At 42.7% G+C, this 27,940-nt stretch overlaps 1 protein-coding gene across 1 annotated transcript in view; it reads left to right on the top strand.

The window, feature by feature from the left end:
- Window positions 1-27,940, top strand: part of GREB1 (growth regulating estrogen receptor binding 1) — a 95,459-nt gene that overhangs the window by 32,462 nt on the left and 35,057 nt on the right. Inside the window, 18 exon segments of the mRNA XM_030554378.1 lie at window positions 997-1,179; window positions 1,494-1,541; window positions 1,544-1,636; window positions 3,064-3,206; window positions 3,443-3,498; window positions 5,261-5,364; window positions 6,023-6,160; window positions 8,222-8,407; window positions 10,502-10,852; window positions 12,840-13,083; window positions 15,775-15,905; window positions 18,269-18,394; window positions 18,871-19,068; window positions 19,149-19,329; window positions 21,097-21,289; window positions 23,133-23,269; window positions 24,698-25,037; window positions 27,406-27,521. Of these exon segments, the coding sequence (XP_030410238.1) occupies window positions 997-1,179; window positions 1,494-1,541; window positions 1,544-1,636; window positions 3,064-3,206; window positions 3,443-3,498; window positions 5,261-5,364; window positions 6,023-6,160; window positions 8,222-8,407; window positions 10,502-10,852; window positions 12,840-13,083; window positions 15,775-15,905; window positions 18,269-18,394; window positions 18,871-19,068; window positions 19,149-19,329; window positions 21,097-21,289; window positions 23,133-23,269; window positions 24,698-25,037; window positions 27,406-27,521 (2,968 nt within the window).

The following is a 27,940-nucleotide window of genomic DNA, read 5'->3' as shown; positions in this document are numbered from 1 at the left end:
ACGGGGTCTCAGTGTGAGGAATTCCCATTTAAGTGAATGGCACAAAGTCCCTGGGAGTTCTGTGTATGGAGCAGCTATCCCATCAGGCCCTGAGCTCTTTGGCACAAGCAGGGAGCATGTTTCTTTCAGGCTCCGTGCAGCCCCAAGCACTTTGGTATCATACAGATAAATAATAGTTTTTAAAACAAATTCTGTGATATTGCAGATGGGTCATGCAGACTAGCCCCCGAATTTGGGAAGGCTGTCTTAAATCACGAGGGATTTGCTATACTTTCTCCTGAAGGCCCTGACCCAGGAGAGCAACCCTAATAAGGAAAGCACTTTAAAAATGTGCTTAAGTGCATGTTTAAAGTTAAGCACTTGCTCAGTGCTGTCTTGCATAGGGATAGATTTAAACACATGCTTAAGTACTTTCTAGTCAGGGCCTTAATAGTCTAAGCCTTTCTCTACGCTACTTGAATGACAAAACTTTTGTCATCACAGGTGCTTAAAAAGCCCCCTCTGAAAGACAACGTTTTTGTGGCAGGAAGTGGCAGCATAAACGGCTCGTTGTCGGCAGGAGCGCTTCTCATGTCGACAACACGAATCCCGCTTGTAGGGGATGGAAGTATTTTGTTGGCAAAAGTGCTGACAAACAGCATTTACACTGCCTGATTTTTACGCTAAAAGCTGTGTTGTGTAGACCAAGCCTAAATGCCTGTTTCCATTTCTATGACCTGGGTATGAAGGTATCTGGAATGTTTTGAAAGTGGTCTGAAATGAAAAATATAACCATAGACAATGAAAACAAGGTATGTATTTACTAACTGTGAAGCTTAATTTAGGAAACCTGATGGCCAAGTGCAATTTGGAGGGTTTGACTTAATTTTTTTAGTAAGAGAATGTTTGTATCAGAGGAATTATTTAGAACAAATGCTCACCATCCCAGGGAAGTGTTGTGTCTACGTATTACTGTCACCTATCTTACCAGATCTTTTGTACTGTTTATTTTATCAGGTTTCTCTGGCAATTGTGTTGGCTGTGGAAAGAAGGGCTTCTGCTACTTTACTGAATTTTCCAATCACATCAATCTTAAACTGACCACTCAGCCCAAGAAACAGAAACACTTAAAGTATTATCTGGTCAGGAATGCACAAGGAACTCTTACCAAAGGATCTGTAATCTGCTGGAAAGGGGCAGGTGAGATAATGAAGCTGTCTTGTTGGAGCTCTGGTTCTCATCTGCAGAGCTTAGATAGCACAGAGATTAGCGTCTGAGAAAAGCCTGAGATAGACAGATAAACAAAGGAGTCTTTAAAGCTAGGTGATTACTAAAGAGCAGCTGTAGAAAGCAATTGTCTAATAAAGATGGCATGTTTTGACAAACCGTTAGTGCCCGCTTTCCAAATATCATAGCAACTGAATCAAATTAGTTCATGTTCTAAATTCTCAGTTTAAATTTACAAAGATAAAGCTTTTGTATTGGTTCTCAGTGGAAGGGTCTTGTTTTCTTAGAGTTCAGAGGCCGACAGGCTTCATCTGGTCCTTGTTCAAGCACTTTGTTCAACCTCCAGAGAGTTCTGGTCCCCCGCTAACACCACACAGTGAGCTTGTTCCAGCACGAAACCCAAATGCTCCGGCTGGGACTCAACAAACAGGTAACTTGGAGAAGAGGAACCCTTTGAGTTACTAAATATTTGTGTGTGTGTGTGTGTGTGTGTGTGTGTGTGTGTGTGTGTGTGTGTGTAAATAGAAACACATAACACAAAATGAATAAATGCGGATGTCTGGGTTAACTAAATCAAGTTAATTGATATAATAATGTCGTACGCTCTGAAAAAAGAAAGTTAATAGTTCTTTGAACGGCTTTTTCATTACAAGCGGTTTTTCAAAGTTATTGATGAGGGAGTTGACAACTAGCTTAATGATTAGAAAATATTTCTCTTTTGGAGTCAGTGAGCTTCTTCATAGCTAGGGCAAGCCAATCTTTGAGATCCAGCTGTTGCAAGGTGATAAAAGTGGACTTCACCATTTTGCAGCTGTTGTATCTAGCACAATGCTTTGGAATCAGTTTGTTTATTTCAGTTTGTTCTTCTGATCCATTTTATGATATGAGTGGGAATCCTCTTATTGCAGAGGTTATATGGAAGTTCGGTTAAATATGCTTTTGTTTTTTTTTCTTTTGCTGTGTAAAGGCATTGGTTTATTTTTTATATTTCAGACATATTAAGGTCAGGTTTTCATATTTAAACCCCCCCCACCATATCTTCTATGGTTAAAAATATTTACTTTCTGAAGGTTTGCTTTTCTGTTTCCTGGGTGTGCATAGGTAGGTGTTTACTGATGAAAGGTGAAATGATCTCTCGGATTTCACTCCTAATGAAATCATCTGTCCAGTGTCTTGTGAGTGTGAGGGTATTTGTATTTTGAGAACTGCAATAACTTTATTGACATTTTTTTTCTCTCTGTCAGAGAGGAGCCTGAATCCAAATATATTAAACAGTTACGATTTAGAAACCTGGTGTTTATTGAGAACAAAGCATTAATCCCCCTAGGACGTCATTGATGTGTGTATATTTTCAAAAGATGAAAGTAGAAAAAGTAAATAATTATAAACAGAGTTAGGGTTAGTCAAATCTACCTATTTATTAACATGACACTGTCAACTCCTGATAAATAAAAATATGTTTGGAAAAAAATGTAAACTCAAAATTTTGGTTGAGTTTATTTGTATTGATACAATGCTTGATTCTTTTAAGGCCATTCTTGCAATGAGCTTCCCATGGAAGCAGGTGGCTTCATGCTGATGGGCTGAATGTGGATCTGATTGCAGGACTGGAGCATTATCCACATATAAACCCCAAGTAACTCCAGTGAAGTCAGTGGAGTTACACTATTGTAAAACTGATATAAGATCCAAACTGGACCCACTGTGTTCAGTGCGGTAAACACTATGAGGTGATCCTCAGCTGATGTAAATTGTCATCGATCCATTGAAATCAGCTACTAATTGATCAGTTCATTACACCATCTGAGGATCTTCCTCTCTAATCATTTATTTAAAATAACTTTTTTTTAATGGCAGGCACAATATCTGATCATCTCCCATCAACAGCAGCATTAGGTTCAACTGTTTACAATGGCAAAGATTCTCCCAAACAACAGCTGGTGAAAAATAACCTGCCAGCTCTGACAAGACCATCAATCTTAGGTACCTTTGAACTTTGTGTTTAAACAATCTAAATAGTATATTCTGATTTGGTTACTTGAGGGGAAATTGGAGTATTCTGTTTGGCATAAATTCCTGTTTCTGGATCAGAATATTACCCTAAGAGTCATTGTGTTAATAAAATCTCTTGTTCCTTATTAACTTTCAAGGTGTGTTTTATGTATTTTCTGACACGGCTTCTGTAGAAGTCAGAACAGTAATTTATTATTTTTATTTCATTTTACTCTTATTTTAGTTTGAAAAGAAAGAAGCCTTTACTCGGTGTCCAGACTCTTGGAAAGATTTGTCTGTGTCAGTTTTTTATAGTCACTCCAGAACAGGTTTTATTTATCAATTCCAGGAAAGCTTTATTCTGACCAGTCAGAAGCTGCTTATCAAAGGATGCAGTCCACATTGGGAAAGATCATTCCACTTAGACATCTAGCTCCAGAGTTTAAGACACTGTTCACATTACTCTTTGGACTGCACAGGAACAACATGTTTTTAAATGGTTGTCCAGAATGGTTCTGTCTGATCTGTGATCGCCAAATTTTTCTGCATGAGCACCATGGATCTGCAGTTTGGGCAGGAAAACTCTTAATAGCCGTATTGTAGCCAAAGTCAGATTTGAGATTAATTTTAGGTAATCTTCACTGAATTACACTGCCAGCATGCTTCATCCCAGTTCAGTTTCCATGCCCACTCTGTCCTTGACCACTTCGCCTCTCTAAGTGAATGGTCACTTGCTTATGAGAAAATGGACTGATCTCACCTTCTCATTTCACAAAGAAACCATCAGATGTCAGTCGAATTACATAACCATGTGAGACCTGGCGGGTTGGGGATTTGCAAAAAATACATACATTATATTGATTTGCTCTTCTTGAAATTATTGCCTTCTGCTCTGGATTATGCTGGAAAGATAAGTAATTGAAAGTAGAACAAATGGCCATATATTGCCCTCACATGGGGAAATATAAAGGACAAAAGTCCAACTTTTTTAGTAGATACTAACTCTATGATGAATCTTCAAGTGAATAACTTTATTCCAGTCTGAAGGCATGCTAGTTCGGCACATATGGTTGTAGTTTATTTTTATATGGTATCTTTTACAAAGAAAATGTCATAACCTTTTTTTTTAATTCTATAAGACTCAAACTCAGGTTTTGAAGTATACATGGGAATAAACCATTCTGTTGTCAAGATAGCCTTTGACAGTGTGACTAGATGTGCTGGTACCTTGGCATATTAAGGTAGGGTGAGACTAAGAGCTCAGTCTTACAGGATTCTGAGCAAAACTTAAAAACCCTTAACATCCACTGGTCAGAAATGCCCACTGGTACAGTGCAAGTTCAGCATTCTGGAATTTGCAGAAATGCACAGGAAAACACAGGAAATCAAGACCAGTAACTTCAGCAGAAAGTGGCTCAGGCTGGTGATTGGTAGTACAAACAAAGGTGCCGGAGCCAGCTGCTGGTCTCTACGGCTGCCAACCTTGAATATCAGAGGAATAGAGCTGATAAACCAGTATGGGGTGGCAAAAATAATGATGGTGGGTAATGTTTTCAAAAGCTCCCAAGTATCATAATGTTTCAATGGGATTTAGATTCCTAAGTCCCTGAATGCACTTTGTCAAATTTTATCGAATGTCTCCTAATTGCTAAATCTGCTCATTTTAAGTGTTGTATCTGGACATACAAGGAATAAAACATATATATTCTTGGCTTCCAGGGTAAGAACATATTAATGCTATACTAGTATCGTTTTCCCAGAACTCACAGTGCTGTAAAATAGATGAACTGTGCTATCATGAATCACACGTCCCTGCCCTGGAGAGTTGAAATTATTAAGGTGTAACACAGTACAGTAAAATAAAGGTCATATACAGACTAGCGAGTCTGTGTACATGTTTGAGGCAAACTAGTACAATAATTAACGTGTATATAGGGCTTGTCTATCAAATACCATGTTGGACTGTCATGCATGTGATTTAACAAGTTAAAAATATTCCTCCATTTTGCATATTAATAATTTTCTGATGTATTAATATTACCCAGGCACTTTAACAATCCAGGGCCTCCTAAAAGCGCCACAAGGGATGGTCTCCAGAGTCGCCATCATTGACTGAAACTTGGAACTTGCAGCCTAACCTGCAGACTCCAAATAGAAATAAAAATGGTAAGTTAGTTGAATTCTTTTGTCTAAAAGATAATGAGTGATGGGTGAGATTTCACAAGGTATTTAGGAGCCGAAAGATCCATCTAGGTGCCTCAGATGATTTTGAAAAGTGCCTCAGCATCTAACTGCTTTGAAATCAGCCTTGTAATCTACCAGCTTTCTTTGAAATAGTCTTTTTATCTCCTGTTTGGAGTATGACTGCTGTCAAAAATGGAACATTGAAAAAAATGATACATTTTGGTGATTTTTAATTTCCCTCATTAGGTATTTAGAGCAAGAACATTCCCTTGGAATCCCTGAATATGTTACTATAGTGGAAAAATGCAAATCATACATGTTTGCTGTTGATAAAGCCACGCCAGTCCATATTATTGAACTCATGCCAGCATGTTGTTTTTTATGCTCATTTTGCAATCTTTAGACATGTGTGATACTCAAGGGCTTGGAAATGTAATTATTATTTCAAGGAAGCCAACATAATAAATATAAGCTTTATTAGCATTTCATGAGTCATTTGTTTTGTAGTTGTAAAAAGAATGGAACATTGATCTTGAATGCAGATGCTGTTAGTGTTTAATACTCTTCATCAAGAAAAACAACGTTCTGAATTTATTTGCATCAATATGATAATTCATTAACATTATGAATTAATTCTTAGATGTGGGAGGCCTATCATGTTTGACACATTCTACTCTGGTGGGACCAGTCTCTTCTCCAATGGTGGCCTCTGGAGAACCAGTTTCTGTTCCTGATAACTTGCTGAAAATATGTAAAGCAAAACCAGTTATATTTAAAGGTAAAAAAACTATCCATGTGTGTAAGAGACATACAAAGATATTGGCCTGCTTTTATAATTTAGGGAAGAAATTTTAAATACACTGGACGCAGGCTTAAAGGCAATTTAATGTATTTTGAGAAGAAACTTGTATAGGATTTTACATGTGCAAACATTAATTAACTTGATAATTATAAAAAATAACCCAAAAACCCAACCAATCAACCCACCCCTCAAAAAACCTAAAACAAAAAGCCAAAACTTCAAGAGCTCAAGGTTGTAATCCTGCTCCCGTGCAAATCAAATGCTTAATTCCCATTTAATGCAATAGGAACAAGATTGGTCAACAATTAAGGAGTGTAAGGCCATAAATTAGTGCTTTGGCCTTTGTAGATTTAAATTTGTGATGGGTACTCTGTGTTTACATCTCAGTCTAGACTAAAGTAGACATTATCTACATCACAGTTCTATCAGGTACTTTAGGAACACCTGTAGTCTTTGTTTGGGTTGGGATGGGGGAGTATATGAAATTATTGCAGCTTTGGTGCATTGTGAGGGACAGATGTAAAGCTCGCACAGTCTATTCATGTAAAATGCTGGCTAAGTAGTAGGGTGTTATCATCTTTGGAGAGCAGCCATGATACACCTGGGGTACATCTACACTGAATAAAAGACTCATGGTATGGCCACGGCTGGCCCAGGTCAGCTGACTTGGGCTCATGGGGCTTGTGCTGCAGGACTAAAAACTGCTGTGTAGATGTTCAGGCTCAGGCTGGAATCTGTACTTTTGGACCTTACCCCCTCAGGGGGTCCCAGAGTTTGGGCTCCAGCCAGAGCCTGAATGTTTACATTGCAGTTAAACAATCCCGTAGCTAGAGGCCAGCTGACATGGGCCAGCAGTAGGTGTTTAATTGCTGTGTAGACATAGCTTTAGAGTTAGTACACACAGCTGGGATGTAAAATGTAGTACAGACCAGTGTGTCACACACAACTCCACATGGACCTGCTGGCACACACTGAAAGTTCCCTAGTGTGCATTGATGCTGTACCGTTTGAAATGGGACTACATCAGCACACACTAAGGAACCCTGAATGTGCACATGGGTCCACACAGTAAGTGCACACTAGTGTGTTGCCACCAGCACGTTGCACACCAGCACACTGTGTAGACAAGCCCTAAGTCAACGTGCAATACTCTTCTTCTCCTCAGGGGAAGCTCCTTCTGAGCATCTGAAATCAACAGTTCTGTTCTGCATGTGGGACTTCACTTTGTAACAACTTTGCTTCCCTGAGTAGGGATTGAACCTGGGACTTTCAGTCTCTGAAATACAAGCATCTACCACTTGAGCTACCTCCATTAGCTGGTAATACCCTTAACTTCTATTCTCTACTTGGAATGTTTCTCAGTCCTTATCTTTAAGGTGCTCAGTAGCTTGTTCCCAGCATATCAGGAAGATCACCTAAAGCTCTGGGATGAGGACCATGGTCAACTTCTCTGCTCATCTGGTATGGGAGAGCTAGGGTAAAGCTCATCTGTGCAGGTGATAGAGCTTTGTTGGTCTGAGACTGTGGAATGAACTCCCACAGGAACTAAGGACCATCACAAACCTCATCACCGTCCACTCCAAATGCAAGGTGCACTTTGACTGGCCTTCTCTAACTAAACACAAAACAGCATGTACAAAAAACCCCAACAACCCCTCCCCCAGCAAAATCCAACCAAACAGAAAACCCTACCAAAACAAACCACTCCACACACAGTTGTTCCCCTTGGAAGAGATGAGAGAATGAGCCACAGCACATGTGGCTGACGTTATTTACATTGCTTAATGTGCTCCTGCAAGGCACTTGGCTTCTGTGGTGATGATCTAGAATAGAACTAGTCATTATGGGACACAACACGTGGAGCCAGGATGTTAGACATGGCATCACCTACTGCTTTTAATCTCTTTCGCTGACTCCCCGAGCGCTGAAATATAATTTGAGCTGTTACCCTTTAAAGTGTTAGTGACCTGTTTGATGCTGCATAGTGAATTATTAAATTAAGTTTATCTGACAAGTGCAAATATGTTTATATTACAGGTCATGGGAACTTCCCTTATCTTTGTGGGAACCTTAATGACATTATAGTCAGCCCTCTTTTGTACACCTGCTACAGAAATTCACAGTCCATATCTAGGGCTTATGAACAGTACGGTGCCTCTACAATACAGCCTATTTCAGAGGAAATGCAGCTTTTACTAACCGTCTACTACCTTGTTCAACTAGGTGAGTTTTTTTACACGTGTAGAATCTTGGACTAGAATTATTACATTTTGCTATTGTTGAGTAAAGACTAAGATTTCTTTGACTAAGTGCTTTTTAGATTAACTAAAGGAGCTCCTGCCGTAGTGAAAGAGTTGATTGCTGGGTCTTAAAAAAATATAGGGCCAAGTACTGAGATGTGCTGAGCATCTGCAGTTCCCCTGGGATTAAGTCCTTGGTAAATTCTGTCTCCCGTTGAAATCAGAACTGCCAAAAATGTTCATGGACTCTTAAATCAGGATTGGATATCTTTGGGAAAGATGTACTCTAGTTCAATGACATCTGTTGGGCTGGATGGAAACACTGGGTGAAATTCTGTCACTTGTGTTATCATAGAATCATAGAAATCAGGATTGGAAGGGACCTGAGGAGGTCATCTAGTGCCACTCCCTGCTCAGAGCAGGACCAATCCCCAACTGAATCATCCCAAACAGGGCTTTGTCAAGCATGACCTTAAAAACTTCTAAGGAAGGAGATTTCACCACGTTCCTAGGTAACCCATTCCAGTGTTTCACAACCCTCCTAGTGAAAAAGTTTTTCCTAATATCCAACCTAAACCTCCCCCACTGCAACTAAAACCGTTACTCCTTGTTCAGTCATCTGGTAACACTGAGAACAGTCTAGATCCATCGTCTTTGGAACCCCCTTTCAGATAGTTGAAAGCAGCTATCAAATTCCCCCTCATTCTTCTCTTCTGCAGACTAAACAATCCCAATTCCTTCAGCCTCTTCTCATAAGTCATGTTCTTCAGCCCCCTAATCATTTGTGTTGCCCTCAGCTGGACTCTTTCCAATTTTTCCACATCCTCTTGTAGTATGGCCCAAAACTGGACACACTACTCCAGCTGAAGCCTCACCAATGCCGAATAGAGGGGAATGATCACATATCTCGATCTGCTGGCAATGCCCCTACTTATACAGCCCAAAATGCTGTTAGACTTCTTGGCAACAAGCGCACACTGTTGACTCCTATCCAGCTTCTCGTCCACTGTAACTCCCAGGTCCCTTTCTGCAGAGCTGCTGCCTAGCCACTTGGTCCCTAATCTGTGCAGGAGTCTGTATTTTTCCTTGTTGAACCTCATCAGATTTCTTTTGGCCCAATCCTCCAATTTGTCTAGGTCCCTCTGTATCTTATTCCTACCTCCATCATATTTACCACTCCTCCCAGTTAGTGTTATCTGAAAACTTGCTGAGGGTGCAATCCACACCATCCTCCAGATCATTAATAAAGATATTGAACAAAACTGGTCCCAGGACTCACCTTTTGGGGCACTCTGCTTGATACCGGCTGCCAACGAGACATGGAGCCATTGATCACTACCTGTTGAACCCGATGGTCTAGCCAGCTTTCTATCTACCTTATACTCCATATATAGAATGTCATATTAGTTGATCATAATTATGCTTTCTGGCTTTAAAATCAATGAAATATCCATTTTGCATTCCAGCAGTGGTCCAAAAAGTCATTGTTGAAATGGTAAAGAACCCGGATGTTTGGGTCCTGGAGACGTCTGCTCTGTGTAGGAACCAAGGATGGAACAAAAGTGGCTATATGGCAGATTTGCTCCCACTGACTGCTAGGGCTGCTGAGGCCTGACTTTAAACTGTGCTGAGATTTGCTTTAACTTACACTGAGCATAACATCTCTCAAACACTAGCCCTGCCCTCCCTTCCCCACCAAGCCATGCCCTGATACACCCCGTACACCGGTGGGATGCTGGAAGAGTGTCGGTGTAGAGTCTTAGCCAGTTAGGGATTTCCCAGTGCTGAGGGAATGTTATGCTCCCAGTTAGGGAAGCTTTACATGGTGACGCAAAGGGGCTGCAATGTGGACCGGAATCTGGCCCTAAATCTTTTATATGGGCAAAGAGCCTGATTCTGATGTAAACCATCTGTAATGCCAGTGAAGACAATGGAGTTGTGTGTGTAAAACCAGAGAAAAATCAGTCCTCAAAGAATTTTAATTTGCTGTATTTTTCAGAGGGGAGGGGCTTGATTTTCAGTTTGACGTCATTTGCAAGTGATTTATAATGGGCCTCTAATGCTGCTGTTTCTTTAGCTCCAGACCAGGTCCCTTTGATTGAGGATTTGGAACAAATATTCATGCGCTCGTGGCGGGAGTCGCACCTCTCTGAAATCCGTCAGTATCAACAGGCCATTCCACAGGCTTTCCCTCCGGTTCCCAGCCAGATTGCACCAATGACATCGGCCCAGCTTCCCTGGCTAGCAGGGTTGGCAGCCAGCTCTTGCAATGACAGTGTCCATATCATCGAGTGCAGTTACTCTCTTGCAGAGGGACTTTCAGAAATGTTTAAGTTGCTCATTGAAGGGAAGCTAGTGAAGACGAACTATGTGGTGATCATATGTGCTTGCAGAAACAGAGCATTAGATTCCTGCATTGCGGTAACAGGTGAGATCCATAGGGAAAAATCTTGGGACAAGCCTGGAAAATTCCATCATTTTCTGTTCTGAAAAGTTAGTTGAGTTAACTTGCTTGCATGCCCTTGCACACCCTTGCTTGTGTATTGGTGCCCTTACCCATGCTACTTGCTAACTTTGCCTGTTGGTGAATGCAAAGGAGGGTTTTGCGCATGCACACTAGTGCACATGCAAATTTTGAGGTTGGGTCGAAGCCTCATTGAAAATGTAGTTCTTCTTTAAGTGCTTGCTCATATCGATTCCAATTAGGTGTGCACGTGCCGCGTGCACGTTCGCCGGAAGATTTTTACCCTAGCAACACTCGGTGGGTTGAATGGGTCGCCCCCTGGAGTGACACTGCTATGGCGGTGAATATATACCCCTGCCAACCCAACAGCCCTTCAGTTCCTTCTTACCACCCATGTCGGTCATTGGAACAGTGGAGCGCGGCTTAGCTGATCTCCGCTTCCCTAGCTACTCGTAGTTTCTTATTAATAGTTGTGTATATAGTTATAATCTCTATAGTCGTAGTTAGTTTTAGTCGTTTCTATAATATATTTAGTGTATATAGTTGCGAGGGGATCGTGGATTAGCCCCTTCCCCCCACCCAGTACCGGTGCTCATGCCTGGGTCACCGGGCTTCAAACCGTGCTCGGCCTGCCATAAGCCGATGCCAACAGGAGATCCCCACAACTCCTGCCTTAAGTGCCTTGGGGAATCCCATCTCTCAGATAAGTGCTGGATCTGTAAGGCCTTTAAGCTGAGGACGAAGAAAGAGCGGGACTTTCGCCTCAAACAGCTCCTGATGGAGGCAGCTCTTAGTCCTACGCCCTCGGCACCGAGCGCAACAGGGTGATCATGCGCTCGCTGGGAATGCACATCCCAGTGACTCAGCGCAGGTCCTTCCGTCCTCAGCCTCAGCGCGCTTACCACCCATCTAGGCCACGAAAGGACTTCGGCAGAAGACGCGGCCAGGGGAATTGCAGAAGGCAGTCTGGGCCCCAAGGGGGTCAAAATCAGGGCGCCCCCAAACCATCCGCGGGACCCAAACTGAGCTTTTGAAGGGACGCCCAAGGACAACATACCAGTTCTTTCCCAGGATCCTTTTCCGCCTTTTTTCAACCGCCTCTCCCGTTTCCTCCCTGCGTGGGCCCAACTCACATCGGATCGTTGGGTCCTACGCATGGTATAATTGCGATACCACCTCCAATTTATTTTGCCCTCCCACCCCCCACCCTCGTCCCTCTTCAGGGGCCCCTCTCACGAGAAATTCCTCTTGCAAGAGGTAGGGATGCTCCTAACCATGGGAGCTATAGAGGAGGTACCGAAAGACTCGAGGGGCAATGCATTTTATTCCCACTATTTCCTAATCCCCAAAGCAAAGGGAGGTCTGAGAGCTATCCTAGACCTGCGAGGACTCAACAAATTCATGATAAAGTTGAAGTTCCGCATGGTATCCCTGGGGATTATCATCCCATCCTTGGATCCTGGAGACTGGTTATGCTGCCCTCAATATGAAGATTGCGTATTTTCACATCGCTATTTACCCACCACACAGATGGTACCTCTGTTTTGTGGTCAACCATCAACATTTTCCATTTATAGTCCTTCCTTTTGGCCTTTCTGTGGCCCCACGAATATTCACAAAATGTATGGCTGTAGTCGCCGCCTCTCTCCGTCGTCATCGAGTGCACGTCTTCCCATATCTCGACAATTGGCTCATTTGAGGGACCTCCGAGACACAAGTCACCCATCAAGTGGGCATCATCAAGGACCTATTCAGGCAACTAGGCCTGATGATCAATACAGAAAAATCCACTCTGGTTCCCACTCAGAGAATAGACTTCACTGGGGCCATCTTGGACTCCACTCTAGCCAGAGCCTGCTTACCACAGCCCCGGTTTCAGGTGATGGTATCAATTATTCAAGGCCTGCAAAATTCCCGACAATGTCGGCTTGCACTTGTCTCGGCTTCCTAGGTCACGTGGCGGCCTGCACATTCATGACCAAACACACCAGACTACTCCTCCGTCCCCTTCAAACTTGGCTCAACTCGGTATACCACCCGGGCAGAGACAGCATAGACATGATCCTCATGATCCCACCCCCTCAGCATCATAAACTCCCTGAACTGGTGACTGTCGCCCGCCCTGGTCTGCGCAGGGATGCCTTTCCACCCGCCTCAACCTTCAATGGCCCTGACCACGGATGTGTCATCTCTGGGTTGGGGAGCCCACCTCGAGGATCTCTGCACTCAAGGCCTTTGGTCAGCTCAAGAACTGACCTTGCACATCAATGTACGGGACCTGAGGGCAGTCCACCTCGCGTGCCGGGCGTTTCAAGAGCATATACAAGGCCATTTGTGTCTCAGTGTTCACAGACAACACAATGGCCATGTTTTACATAAACAAGCAGGGCGACACACGTTACTCCCCCCTTTGTCAGGAAGCCATCCAGCTCTGGGACTTTTGCATAGCCCACTCGATCGACCTGGTAGCGTCTTTTCTCCAAGGGGTTCAGAACACTCTGGCGGATCACCTCAGCAGATCCTTCCTGTCTCACGAGTGGTCGATTCGTCCGGATGTTATCCATTCTGTTTTCCGGAAGTGGGGTTCTCCCGGCATAGACCTCTTTGCCTCCCGCGAGAACAGGAAATGCCATGTGTTCTGCTCCTTCCAGGGTCACTCCCCGGGCTCTCTATCAGATGCATTCCTGATACCATGGACAAGCCATCTCCTTTACGCCTTTCCACCATTCCTGGTGGTCCACAGGGTCCTGCTCAAGCTCCGCAGAGACAGAGCCCACCTGATCTTTATTGTTCCAGCGTGGCCAAGGCAACACTGGTACACCACGTTGCTCGACCTCTCGCTGGCCAACCCAATCCCCCTACCTCTTTGACCGGATCTCATAACTCAGGGCCACGGCAGACTTCACCACCCAGACCTGAAGTCTCTTCACCTTACAGCATGGTTGCTGCATGGTTAAGCCGGTCCGAGTTTACGCTGCTCTGCCTCGGTACAACAAGTACTCCTGGGTAGTAGGAAACCTTCCACTAGGTTAACATATATGGCCACGTGGAGGCGTTTCTCCTGCTGGTGCGAGCAGTGTAACGCTGTTCCTACCAAGGCACCAGTTCCTACCATCTTGGACTACCTCTGGTCCCTAAAAGAACACGGCCTAGCGGTTTCATCAATAAAGGTGCACTTGGTGGCCATCTCTGCCTTCCACCCAGGGGAGAACGGCTGCTCGGTCTTCTCTCACCCCATGGTTTTGAGGTTCCTCAAGGGCTTGGAACGTTTATACTCACAGGTCCGCCGCCCTGCCCCAACCTGGGACCTCAACCTAGTTCTAGCCAAACTTATGGCTCCTCTCTTTGAGCAGCTGGCAACTTGCTTGCTGCTGTACCTGTCCTGGAAGACAGCATTTCTCGTAGCTATTACATCGGCAAGACGAGTCTCTGAACTTCAGGCTCTAACGGTCAACCCCCCCGTATACAGTGTTTCACAAGGACAAGGTACAGCTGCGACCACATCCGGCCTTCCTCCCTAAAGTGGTATCGGCCTTCCATATCAATCAAGATATCTTCTTCCTGAAGCCACACTCATCACACCGAGAGCAGCAACTGCACTCCCTAGATGTCCGTAGGGCTCTCACGTTTTATACTGAGCGAATAAAGCCCTTTCGTAAAACACCCCAACTCTTCGTCACGGTAGCAGATAGAATGAAGGGCCTACCCATCTCCTCCCAGAGGATTTCATCTTGGGTGATGTCGTGCATCTGCACCTGCTATGACTTAGCTCATGTTCCGATGAGCCACCTCACTGTACATTCTACTAGGGCTCACGCTTCATCTGCCACCTTCCTGGCTCATGTACCCATCCAGGAGATATGTCGTGCAGCTACCTGGTCCTCGGTCCACACCTTCGCATCACACTACGCGTTGGTACAACAATCCAGAGATGACGCGGCATTTGGTTCAGCAGGGTTACATTCTGTGACATCTCACTCCGACCCCACCGCCTAGGTAAGCCTTGGGAGTCAACTAATTGGAATCGATATGAGCAAGCACTTGAAGAAGAAAAGACGGTTACTCACCTTTATAACTGTTGTTCTTCAAGATGTGTTGCTCATATCCATTCCAAACCCGCCCTCCTTCCCCTCTGTCGGAGTAGCCAGCAAGAAGGAACTGAAGGGCCATTGGGTCGGCAGGGGTATATATTCACCGCCGTAGCAGCGCCACTCCAGGGGGTGACCCAGCCTACCCACCGAGTGTTGCTAGGGTAAAAATCTTCTGACGAACGTGCACACGGCGCGCGTACACCTAATTGGAATGGATATGAGCAACACATCTCGAAGAACAGTTACAAAGGTGAGCAACTGTCTTTTACACAGTCCTACTTCTGTGTTTGACTGGAATATCTCCACTAAGGAGAGGTTTGAGCATGTTCTTACTTTCACAAGGATGTTTTTTCTTTTTGTTCTCCCAAAGACAGCTGATGTCCTGTATAGGCTATGCTGATACTGTTGGCAAGAATTCTTGGCACTCTACAGCTTTACTCAGAATAATGGGTTTGAATGTCAATGAAATAACTAAGATCTAAGAGTTTATTTTGAAAGCAGTATGGCTCAGATGAATGACAAATCCAAGACTGTTTTTGTACTGTCGTTTCCATATATTGCTTGCAAACATACTTCCTGAGACAAAAGATAAAATAGAGGGGGGAGCATAAAACTGTTTGTTGGGGAGGTGAGAGAGAAAGATGCTGATTTCTGTTACTTTTGTTTTGGGGGAATATGCCTTTGATAGGTATTGTTATAGTTATTTTATCAATTAAGTAGAGAATTTTGATTTTAATTTGAAGTGAATTCAAAATTGAAATTCAAATTAAAAAGAGCGTATTTTTTGTCTTTTAGGAGGAGTACCAGGCACGAGTACTGTGCTGAGAGCATGCGTACCCCAGCAGAGTATCAGAAAGAAGTTAACTATCAACTAGTTACTGGGAAAGTGGGAAACATTGGGCTCTTTTTTAGCACCCTTTGTCCAGGTACATAACATGCCATAAATAGACACAGTTCTAAGAGCCTGATCTTTGTAAGTCAGTGGCAACTGCAGGAGCTCATCACTTTTTAGGAACAGGGTATATAATAAGAATACATACAAACGAGACAAGGAAGATCTGGGAACATACATTTGGTCTCTCCTTAAGAAATTCTCCTGGAATGCGTCAATTTATAAATGCCTATATTGTAATAAAAATGCATGAATGTATAGTTGTGTTCTATTTCTGACTGCACAGCACAGACACATTGATGGGTAAATGCGTTTGATGCATGCACATAATTTCCATTGATACTAATGAACACACTCAGATTAAGAGGAGAATTTGAGTACTCCCCTTCTACACCTCAGCATGCATTCAATCCTGAGCCCGCTAAAAGAGAGGGAGTAGTACTGAGTCACCAGTAGGGCTGCTGATCATGGCTCCTTTCCACTTGCAATTCAGTAAGGTGAAGTAAATGGAGGGGAGCTGGTGCTGCAGGCAGGGGAGCTGGCAAGAACAGTGTGCCCTGCGTACGTCATGAGCAGAGCTGAGTGAATGAGGGATTTTTTGGTTTGAGGGCTTAGCCAAAAAAAATGGTTTGAAATTAATTATTTTGGGTTTTCTCACTGAAACAAAAACCAAAAAATAGACAAACAAGTAAAACATAATCTTGGATTGAAAAACACTTGAAATGAAATAAGAAAAAAATAAATAAAATTGAATGGTTTTGATTTTTCCTTTTTGTTTCATTTTTGGTGATTTTCTCCTTTTTCTTTTAAAAAGTAAATATAGCTAAATTTCAAAATGTCATTTTGAAAAAAAAGTCAAATATGTTTTGCTTTGAAATGGTCAGTATGAACTGTTTTGATTTTTTTTCAAAAAAGTTTATGAGGTTTTTTTTTGGCCAAAACTATTTGCCAAATTTGACCTGAATTTGTGAATAATTTAAGTGCCCCAAGAAATGCATTTTTTTTTAGCAAATTTACTATTTGTCAAATTTTTTTTGCCTAGCTCTAATCACAAGCCATCAACTAGCCATTTGAGAGTGATTCTGTTTTCTTAGAACTGTCAGACACATTTCTATGTCGGTGGCTGCCTCTGTCCCCATTTTCTGTTAAAGATGACTCTCACAAGTACTCAGGTGCTCCTTTTCCTTGGGCAGTAACAGTAACTGAAAATCCTCAGAATAGCTTCCATGCACATCATGTTCACTCACTAGATTGCAGTTAAGAATCTAGAGCCTGACCATGCTCAGCTCACTCCGGGTGTACTAATGTGTCTCTGCACAAGTGCTGAGCAAACTGAGTACTCAGTGCTAATGCTATGTCCTGTACATCTTTCAACAAGACAAAACAGGTTGTAAGGAGGATCCTTATGTGGATGGATATACCATGAAATACAGTGGCACTATTCAGTAAAATATGTCTGTTTTTTGCCTTATGTATAGCTAGAGAATCCCATATTGCAGGCTTACAGGGGCTGCAGAACTTACTTTGTAAACATCACTCACTGGGATTTAGAAATCAAACTAAGTCTGTAGTGACTGAACTAAAAGTAAGGTTTTATAAGCAATTCAGATTTGTTTTATATTTTATTTAACAAATAAATTACAGTGATATAAAAAGAGCATATTTTAAGACATAAACCCAAGATGGCAGAGTTAAGATTGAGTGTACAACCTTCTGTTGTGCTCCTTTGTTTCTGAGTATTCCATTTTTCAGTCTACTATGGCTTTCTATCCATTTGGCCACACTGCCTAAATAGGGAGGAAGGGCTAAAGCTCTGGACTGGGACTTTTAAGACCTGGGTTCTATTCCCTGCTGTACTGCTAGATAACCTTGGGCAAGTCACTTCACCACTCCCTGCCTCAGTGTCCCCATCTGTAAAGTGAGTTTAATGATACTGACGTCCTTTATTAAGCACATTCATATCTTCAGATGAAAAACACTGTATAAAAGAGATAGGGATTGTCTTTGATTTTTTAATTTAACATTGTATTAAGTCTTGTGCTTTGCAGGGAATCTTATCTAATGACATTCTTTTATTTTTAAATGTATCCCTTACACTGTGACTGGGATCTGCTTATCCTTTTCCTGTGGGATGACACAGAAATATAATTGACCTAGGTTCCATTAACATAGGGCCTGGTTCTCCTGTCTCTTACATCCATTTTCTATTAGTGTAATTTCATTAACTTCAATGAGGTTAGTCCTGATTTACACTGGTAGAAGAGAGAGGAGAAACTGGCCCATAGTTTCTTTGCCCTGGGTGTTCATTTGGTTCTGTTATGACTATGGGAGCCATTCAGAGAAGAGTTTAATTGTGTACCATGGATACTAATATCCACTGTCCTTTCAATGTGGTAGATGGTGACATTGAAGTTCTGCTGGACAAGTTTTATCAAGAAAACCAAGGCCAGAGGTCTTCATCTCTTTCTACTTCAGTGAATAAGCCAACAGCATTGGATATAACTGGAGCAGCTGTGTGCACAAGTAAGTAATGAAGGTGTCTGAAGATGTAGCAGAGGAGGGTCTCTCTCCTTCAAGACAAACTTAGGCCCTAATCCTGCAGTTGGATCCATGTGGGCAGAGCCTTATCCCTTTGCAGAGTCCCAAACTCAGGTTAATAGAAACTCCTCTTGTTTCGGTCCTCCAAGTTTGCATGGTTGGAAGTTCCACTTCCTTCCTTTGTATCTCCTCGTCTCTCAACCTTAAGGTTGGACCTTAACTCTGCAGCAGCTGAGCTTCAGCCCTGAGGAGTTTGAGACTCATAGGATTAAAAGATGGTAGTCCACAATTATGCAAATACACAGTTTCACAAAGGTTTTTTGGATGCCCCTTTAGCTTTTATGAAAGCAGAATCCTAACTCAGTAAGCAAGATACTTTAAAGATTGCCAGACTTTTAGGGAGAGTTTGTATAAGATTAGGCTTCAGTCATTCAGCTGAACAGATTTTTGCCTCTTTCCAGGTTATAATGTTGAACGGCATCAGATTCGTCCATTCCAGCTAGCAGTGGCTCAGAAATTGTTGTCTCACGTTTGCTCAATCGCTGACTCCAGCACTCAAAATCTTGATTTGGGTTCCTTTGAGAAAGTTGATTTTCTGATTTGTGTTCCTCCCTCCGAAGTGACATATCAGCAGACACTGTTTCACCTCTGGCATTCAGGTGCTCATTATTAGCTAGACTTATTTTATATATGTTCAGGAAATTGTTAGCCGCGTCTGACCCCTGTTCCATTTCTTTAGGTGTTTTATTAGAACTTGGCTTAGAAAAGGAGCACCTTACAAAGCAGAGGATGGAACAATATGTTGTGAAGCTGGATGCAGAGGCCCAGATAAAATTTAAAGTGTTTTTGCAAAACTCTATGCAGAATCCACATACACTGTTTGTACTAATCCATGATCATGCACACTGGGATCTTGTGAGGTAAGAACAGCTTCATTCCTAGGCCATTTTTAGAGAGATTATTATTAATTATTGTTGTTATTGTTTGTATTCTTGGATCATTGCTTCATCTATGTTACCCCTTTGTATGCATCCCTCCACTGGCTTTGCCTTTCTATGCATCAAACATAAACACTTCCTTTTAAAGCCCTTGGTTATCTACCTGCCTATCATCTCTTATGCCTTATCGAGCCATCAATGCCAGCCTTCATTGTCCATCAGTTACATTTTCCCACAAGTACCTTCATGCATTCTGTCAGGCTGTCCCTTATGTATTGGAGGAACTCTGTGTAAATATGTGTAAAGCCACCACAATATCCACCCTCACATCCCTCTTTCAAATGCCCCTCTGCTACAGTGCCTGCAGAAACTCCACAGTGGCTGGGCAGTTGGTATGATGTGCTAGCTGCTTATTACTAGAGCAAGTTGGAAATTTTTCTGATGGTATGTTTTTTTTTCAGTTGAAAAATGCCAATCTTGTCAAAATCAGACTGTTCTGTGGTTTCTGCCAGGTCAGCCACTCACATCCCCAGCTCCTTGGGGAACCTGGGCTCCCAGCTCTTCAGCAACACGCCTGGCGGGGAATTTCAGAATCAGAGGGCATATTTCAGAAACACCAAAATGCTCTCACTGCAGGAATGTGTCAGTGTTTCTAAAATAAAAAAGATGGCATTTTCACTTCTGTAAGGAATGCCAAGGTATTGACAGTTTGTCCTGATTCAGGATGAACATTTTTCCAAAACATTGAAAATTTTCACAAAAATGAAATTCAGCTTCCCTATCAGCTTATTATACCAATCATAATTTATTGGTGGATGGATGAGATCCCAGTGGACTAGAGGAAGGAAGACATAGCACTTACCTTTAAAAGGGGGAACAAAGATGACCCTGGGAATTAGACCAGTCAGCCTAACTTTGACACCTGGAAAGATATTGGAGCAAATTATTAAACAATCAGTCAATCTGTACACCTAGAGGATAATAGGCACCTTTGGAACGTGTGCCTACCCTTGTTATAGTGGATCACAAATTGAATATGAGTCAACAGTGTGACGCAGTTGCAAAACAGGCTAATACCACTCTTGGGCATATAACAGGAGTGTCATATGTAAGACATAACTATCCTACTCTACTCAGCACTGGTGAGGTCTCAGATGGAGCATCGTGTCCAGTTTTGAGTGCCACACTTGAGAAAGATGTGGACAAATTGGTGAAAGTCTGGAGGAGAGCAACAAAAATAATTAAAAATTTAGAAAACCTGGCCTCTGAGGAAAAATTAAAAAAACTGGACATGTTTAGTCTTGAGAAAAGGAGACTAGGTGGGACCCGATAGGTCTTCAAGGTCTTTAAACACATTAAGGGCTGGTATAAAGAGGATGGTACCTGACTACAGTCCCCAGAGGACCACGTGGCTGTTGGCAATTGCTGTGGTGCCAGCCCCTTCTCAATCTCCTCGTGAAGTATGCTGGGGGCTGAGGGAAGTCTGCCATCACAGCCCCTAGCCTGCAGTGTAATCCACCGTGCCAGGGAATTCCCAGCTGAGGAGATATGTGGCTTGCTTTCCCCTTCCTTTGTGTCACTGGAGTGGTGCAAAGAGAGCAGGGTAAGGCCAAAGAATCCAGTCCCAAATTCCTTGTGGCTGGTTCACTGTGCTTTTGTGTCCAGGTTTGAGATGGTGACACGCATGAATTTGTCACAAGCATACATTTATACAAATCACTTAGGAGAGTTTGGGGTTTCTTTTTGCAGCGCTGTTCACAGCCTTTATCCTCAAGCGGAACCATCTGTGGGACTCGTTGATAGATTGTTGAACTGCAGAGAGGTGAAAGAGGCTCCAAACATTTTGACGCTCCATGTGACTTCCTTCCCCTATGCTCTGCAGACACAGCATACTCACATCAGCCCATACAATGAAATCCACTGGCCTTCGTCATACAGCAATGTAAGATGGATGTTTTCAGGATTTTAGGTTCATTCAATAACTATTTTACATTTACATGTTCTGAAAAACACTTGAGACCACGTGTTCTTGTAAGTGAAATGATGAATAATGATGTCTGCATCACTCCTATCTTTCGTCTTCCTCATTCAGTGCATAGACGCGTCTCTCTTATTCTTCCATCTCTTCCCCTTTTTTGTTTGTTCCCCTTCTGCCACTCACCTTCCTTCCATTTCTCCCTTCCCTTTCCCCAGTATCTATTAGTCCCTTTTCAGTCTATCCCCCAGGTCTTTTATCTTCCAGACTGTTTGCCCCCTTCCATACTGTTTCTCACCCTCCCAGTCTCCTTATCCTCAACTACAGTTTTTGATGGCTCGTGGAAAGAGCAGCCTGAAGAGAAGCACTGGTTCAGAAGCTGCTTAAAGAAGAGTCCTTGATATCCTTCCCCTACTGTCTGGCCCTTTTTCTTTCCTCCTCTCAGGGGAAACATATTTCTATCTGCTCCCAATGAAGGGTGGCTGGCAGGAGGGAACAGGGTTAGCCACCTGAACTGGCATGTGTGGCATTGCTATGCTGCATTGCAACATGGCACAGCTATGACAGACAGAGGACCCTGAGGCAACCAGCTGTCCTAGGAATACACTGAAATTTGTTGAAGCCTACAGTTTCAATAAAGCCATTCAGGACGTCTGGTAACTGTAAATGTAGGTGACATTGGATCATTAGCTACTGAGAATGGGAGGGGCCTGTGTTTTTTGTAGTGATCCAAATTTTATACCCCCCCACCATTTTTTTGGTGAGCTACTCACACTACTAAGGTATGTCACATTTTCATACCTCACTTGCCCATGCCTAAAATAAATGAAGGTGTTTATTTGTAGACCAGATCCTGAGGAGCATTTTGTTCCCTCTCCATGAGCACTAATGTCATAATCCAGGTCTCTGGGCCATGCCTTTCTCTCTGGAGGGCTTCAACACCTTATTGGGTGGAAAGAAGTCCTACAATGTCACTCAGATCCCCAGTCTATTAAGGACAGAGCTGATGTAACTGCCAGCTGTATTAAGCATCCATAAACTTTATGCAAATATTTGTTAAAAATAATAAGTGAATTATAATATTGAGAGTGTGGTCCTGACTGCTCAGAGGAAGCTGCAAAGACCATGACTGCTCTCTCCACTGAAGGCGTCTGCCTGCTTCTTCCAAAATGGTTGCAATCATAGGTTTTAATCTTCATTGTTTTTGAATTCTGAGAAAGAAGGAGGTTCTGAAAAGTTTTTTTATTAAATCTTCACCTTACCAAGAGATCATTGCATTTCCTCTCACACATCTCACCATGTTTATCCATGCTTTTGATACCTCTATTTTAAGTTAGTTCATATGCTCTATATGGAAATAACTACAATGTGGTTCATGTGTGCAAGGTGGACCAGTGAAAGCACATTATACTTACTATCAGAAAAGTTCCCTAGCTGTTTTTCCAACATTTTTTCAATATTTTTCTCCAGACTTTTATTTTTTTGGCTCATACATTTTCTGATATGTGGAAAGATGATGTGTCAAGTAGTTCAGAACTGTGCAGTCTTTCTACTGTGCACAAGATAAAAATATATATAAATCTACCCAGATCCTCAACTTGTGTTAATTGTAAGTAAGCTTCATTGAATGACACCAGTTTAAACCTTCTCAGAATGACCTATTGTGAGTATGAATGTGTGTGTATATATATGTGGACTATTTTATATATACATGTGTGTGTGTGTATGTGTGTGTACGAGATATAAAGAATGTCTATATATAGGTGATGGTAGTTTCATCCTTAAATTGCTGTCGTCTTATTCACTTTAGGGAATAGATCTATACCATGAAAACAAGAAATATTTTGGGTTGTCAGAATTCATTGAATCCACCCTTTCTGGACACAGCCTTCCATTACTTCGATATGACAGCTCTTTTGAAGCTATGGTCATGGCTTTAGGAAAAAGGTACAGTACATTCTTTAGTTTAAAGCATTATGAAATTTGAGAGGTAGTGTGGTCTAGTGGGTGGGATACTGGGCTGCAAGTCAGGAGACCTGGATTCTTTCTATTCCTGGTTTTGCCACCAACTTAGGTCAAATCACTTTACCTCTCTTTGTCTCTTTTTCTACTCCTAACCTTTTTCAGTTGTCTTTATTTAGACTGGAAGCTATTCAGGGTAGGGGCACTCTCTTGCTACGTGCACACCTTCTAGCACAGTGAGACCCTGGTCTTTGTTGGTGCCTCTAGGTACTACAGAAATAATATTACAAACAAATCTTGTGTTCAAAGTGAAATGTTAGAAATTAACTAACCCCCAGCCAATACTTTTTGACTGCTTCCCTGCTCTTACAGGAACTAACTTCATTAGCTTAATTAGTTTTATGTATGAACTAACAGACCAAAATGTATGGGAATATTGACATATAGTACAACAGTCTTAATGGTCAAAAGTTGTGGGTTTAAATGGCTGCATTGTAACCATCAGGAATTTGCATTCTGAGTTGCAGTATAATTTCTATGCTTAGTCTCAGGTGTTATTCAGTCAATATTGGGAGTGTGATTCCATTCTGAATTTGGCTGGCTATCAAAAAACTGATTTTAACATACAACATTTGTAAATATTTTCGTGGGACCACAAAGAGCAGGTGAGATTTCACTTTGGCTCATGGAGTTAAATCAATGAAAGACTCAGTTAGGGAGAATACTGTAGAACATCATCAAAGCTTGAAAAAATGTCAGTGAGCCGATTGGCTCCATGTGGGGAGATTCAGATTAAAAACGTAGTTACTCCAACTGCATAGTAATTGTTACTTAGATATATTTTTTGCATGCACAAAACTCCAGTAGGATTCCTTGCAGGTGTTAAGGTGTGCACGTAATAAAAGATTGGGCAAGCAGAACTTGGCTAAATTGTCTAATGACTGGGGGAATCTGTTTGTATTAGGGATAAATCCAGTTCTTTCTATTGGTTTTAGTAGTAGTTGAATCAGATCGTTCATAAGTAAATGTTAGTAAAAAACAAGGATAATGCACCGTGAGGAGTACTTTGTTCATTTATATGACAAGTGCATTTTAGTTTTGATTAATAGTACTGCGTAGTTCTCTAGCAAATATCCAGTAGTATGTTTTGCAAATGTGATGAAGTTTAATAATAATAGGAGATAATATAACTTCACTACACCACTTAGTTATTACATCTATACTGAGAAGGGGAGAGATTGCATCATTGGTCTTGGAATTACAGGATTTGCAGATTACCTGTTGGTCAATGAGGTTCTACTGTGTATCGGGCATGATTTTTCACCTGGATTAAATTTTGAGTATTAATTATTTTTACAAGGGCAACTTTCTCACTTTAATTCTAGGATTTTAATGCTTCACAATTTATTTCAGATTTCCCAGATTACACAGTGCAGTGATAAGGACATTTGTCCTTGTACAGCATTACTCTGCAGCTATGATGGCAGTAAGTGGCCTGTCTCAGATGAAGAATTACACCTCAGTTGAAACTCTGGAAATCACCCAAAACCTTGTAAACTCTTCAAGGCAGTGCCCTAGTGGTCATGGCTTCATGGTGGTGTTAAGAATTCCTTGCATTCCATTGGCTGCTGTGGCGTATGAACGACTTTATCACGTAAGGGAAAGACTATCCCTTGCAGATAATTTTGAAATCATCTTGGGAAATCCTAATTCTGGAATCACCATAGGGAAGCACTTTGTGGAGCAACTAAAGGTAACTTGCAGAATGACATTGCCTGAAAAGAATCTCTGAGGAGCAGTGCTTTCAGTGGGTGGCTGGTGATATAAAAGTTTTATTGGCATGAGATCTGGATGTTAGTGACTGAGATGGCTATTTCCCAGCAAAATTAAAATTCCCTGAAGAGCCTGACTCCTATCTATCAGACACATGCATCTGTCATTCCTATAGCCAGCTTCTGATGGCTGCTCAGGAGGGCCTTTACAAACGTGTTTGTTAGAATTCCCAACCACTAACAACTTTAGCCCCAATCAGCTTCATTGCACTGGACTGTGGCACCAATGAATCAACATAGTGGTAAAAGACCAAGTGAAAATGAAGTGAAATGAAAGCTACTTTTGGTATGAAAAATCCTTTACCAGAGCAGTGAGGCTCTTCCCCCTTGTGAGCAAACCTCAGTGACCAGTTTGGAATTGTATTGCACAGCCTACCAGATGGAAAGGCTTTGAATCAGTACACTTACCCACAGGTCTCTGAATGGCCCAGGTTTTCCAAGCATGGTGCCTAATGTTTTCTGAATCTTATGTGATTTTGAAGATGATAATGCTGGAAATAAGATTTAGATTTTTAAGGCTAGAAAGGACCACTATGATCACACAGTCTGACCTCAAGCATCACACATGTTGAATTCCACAGACACTACCCCTCTTAGTACAAATGCTATCACCACATATTAAAACAAAAATATTTGCATTCTCTAAACTAGGACTGCTCTTACATTCGGAGTCTGATTCATGTCATTTATCTACTTAGCTCAACAGAGCTGAGGACAAGAGCCTGATTTTGAACTCATTCTGATATAAATCAGGAATAACTCCATGCTTTAAAGCTGATATAAGTGAATTCAGAATCACATGCCAGGTTGTCTTAGGTGTCTTGAGCAGCACTGCATTTACTGTTGGTGTTTGTAGGGGTGCTGGCCGGGGCTCGACCCTCTCTGGGGCGGAGGGGAGCCACAATGATTCACTGCACACTGCTGAGGTTTGGGGAATTAGTCTGGCCGTGGGAGTCTTTCCTGGTGGTAACTGGAATAAACACCGTAATCCCAGGCCCTGGGTCAGGGCAGGTAACAGTAAGTCCAGTGCTCAGGCCCTCAGGCAGGGCTGAGCAACAACAGTACAAACAGTAGGGAGCCCAGGCCCTGGGTCAGGGCGGGGCAACAATTAGTCAGGAGCTCAAGCCCTCGGGCAGGGCTGAGCAGTGACAGTAGGCCCAAGCCTTCAAAAGGCCTGGGAGAGGGGGAGACTGCCACCCGCGAGTTGGGTGGCAGGGGGACGCAGGCCCTCCCACTCCACTGCGTCCCAGCCCGGGGCCCTAGCAGCGGCAGAAGACCCGCTGCTGAGTCAGTGGGGATCCTGGCTGCAACACATTGACATGGGCTGCCCCCGGGCTACTTCCTAACTCCCCCTCAGGTAGGACCTGGGTCAGGGTGTTGTCCTCTGGGCGGTCCAGCACCATAGGTTCCTCGGCGTGGTGGGCAAGTGGCAGGCCCAGCAAGTCCTCCAGGGAGCAGGCGCAGGGTAGGTCTGGCAACTCCTCCGGGTAGCGGGCGCTGGGCAGGTCCGGCCAGTCCTGGCGGCCACCTTGGGCCACGGGGTTCGCCCAGTCGCAGGCTAGGCTGGAGGCGTTTGGCCTCTCTGGTGGCTGGAGCCTTACTGAGCTCTGAGGGAAAGCCTTTATACTTCCGGGTCGTCACCTGACCCTCTAGGGGCGGGCTCAGAGCTCTCTAGCTCTGCCCCCTCTGGCTGCTGGATGGGCTCTTCCCTCTCCGGGGTGGAGGGGAGCCACACCGCTTCACTACAGTGCTTAATGAATTAATAAGGACCAGATAGTGATACCCTTGCTCCCACTGAGTAGTACCTTACTCATCAAGAAATCTCATTGACTAGGTACTAATCAGTGTGAATAAAGGTATCATTCAATGGGCCTGATTATCAAAGGGTAACTGACAGCTGTGGTTAGACGACTGGACCAACAAAGGAAAACCTTTATAGTGAGTAACTCCGCTTTCTGTCTTTGAAGATCAAGCTATACATCTTCACAATGGTTTCTCATGTTTCCTGAAGGAGCATTTGGATCTATATTTAGCCACTTATGGTAACAATTCACTAGAGTTCTGAAATATAGTCATATTATGGGGCAGTTTATTATTGATAGAATAATTCTGAAAAAAGATTAGATCATTTGCAACTCAGGACCTTTCAGTTTAGAGCCTGATCCTGCAATGATTTCTCTTGAACATCTGCAGAATTAGATCCATACAATAGACAATAAATCATTTGTTTCTTCATTCTTAATTGTGCCATATAAATATGCCCACCAATGTTTTTATATTCTATGACAGATATGGCAGAAAATTGAAGATGCAGAGTGGAGGCCACAGACCTATTTGGAATTAGAAGGTCTGCCTTGCATATTAATATTTAGTGGAATGGACCCCCAAGGGGAAGCCTTGCCAAGGTAGGAAGGAAATACTGACAAATATTTCCATGACAATTTTTCATTCCCAGTGGTTCACAACTTCCTTTTTCTCTTCACCCTTCAAATGGCTGAAAAATCATTCTGTGACCTGCTGTGTCCCATAATCCTTTGTGGGTGCAAAGGCTGATGAAATTTGAGTGACAGGATGGCTTTTGGTAGTTTCTGTATCAAAAAAGTGGAACATTTGTGGTGTAGTAGGTTGGTGGTAATGGTTGTGAGGCGGAAGTGTGAGGTGCAATCTTTAATTTTCATAACATTGCCAATTATTTCTGTTTTTATAGATGAGGAAACCAAGACACAAAAAGGTCCCACTCATCCTTGGTATAGGCAGGTGCAGTTCCCATCAACATCAGTGTTGCGCCTGCTTATGAATTAGTCCAAAGAGATTAAGTGACATC

Source organism: Gopherus evgoodei, chromosome 3 (assembly GCF_007399415.2).
Source record: "Gopherus evgoodei ecotype Sinaloan lineage chromosome 3, rGopEvg1_v1.p, whole genome shotgun sequence".
Lineage (NCBI taxonomy): Eukaryota > Metazoa > Chordata > Testudines > Testudinidae > Gopherus > Gopherus evgoodei.
This window is presented reverse-complemented; position numbering and strand designations above follow the sequence as displayed.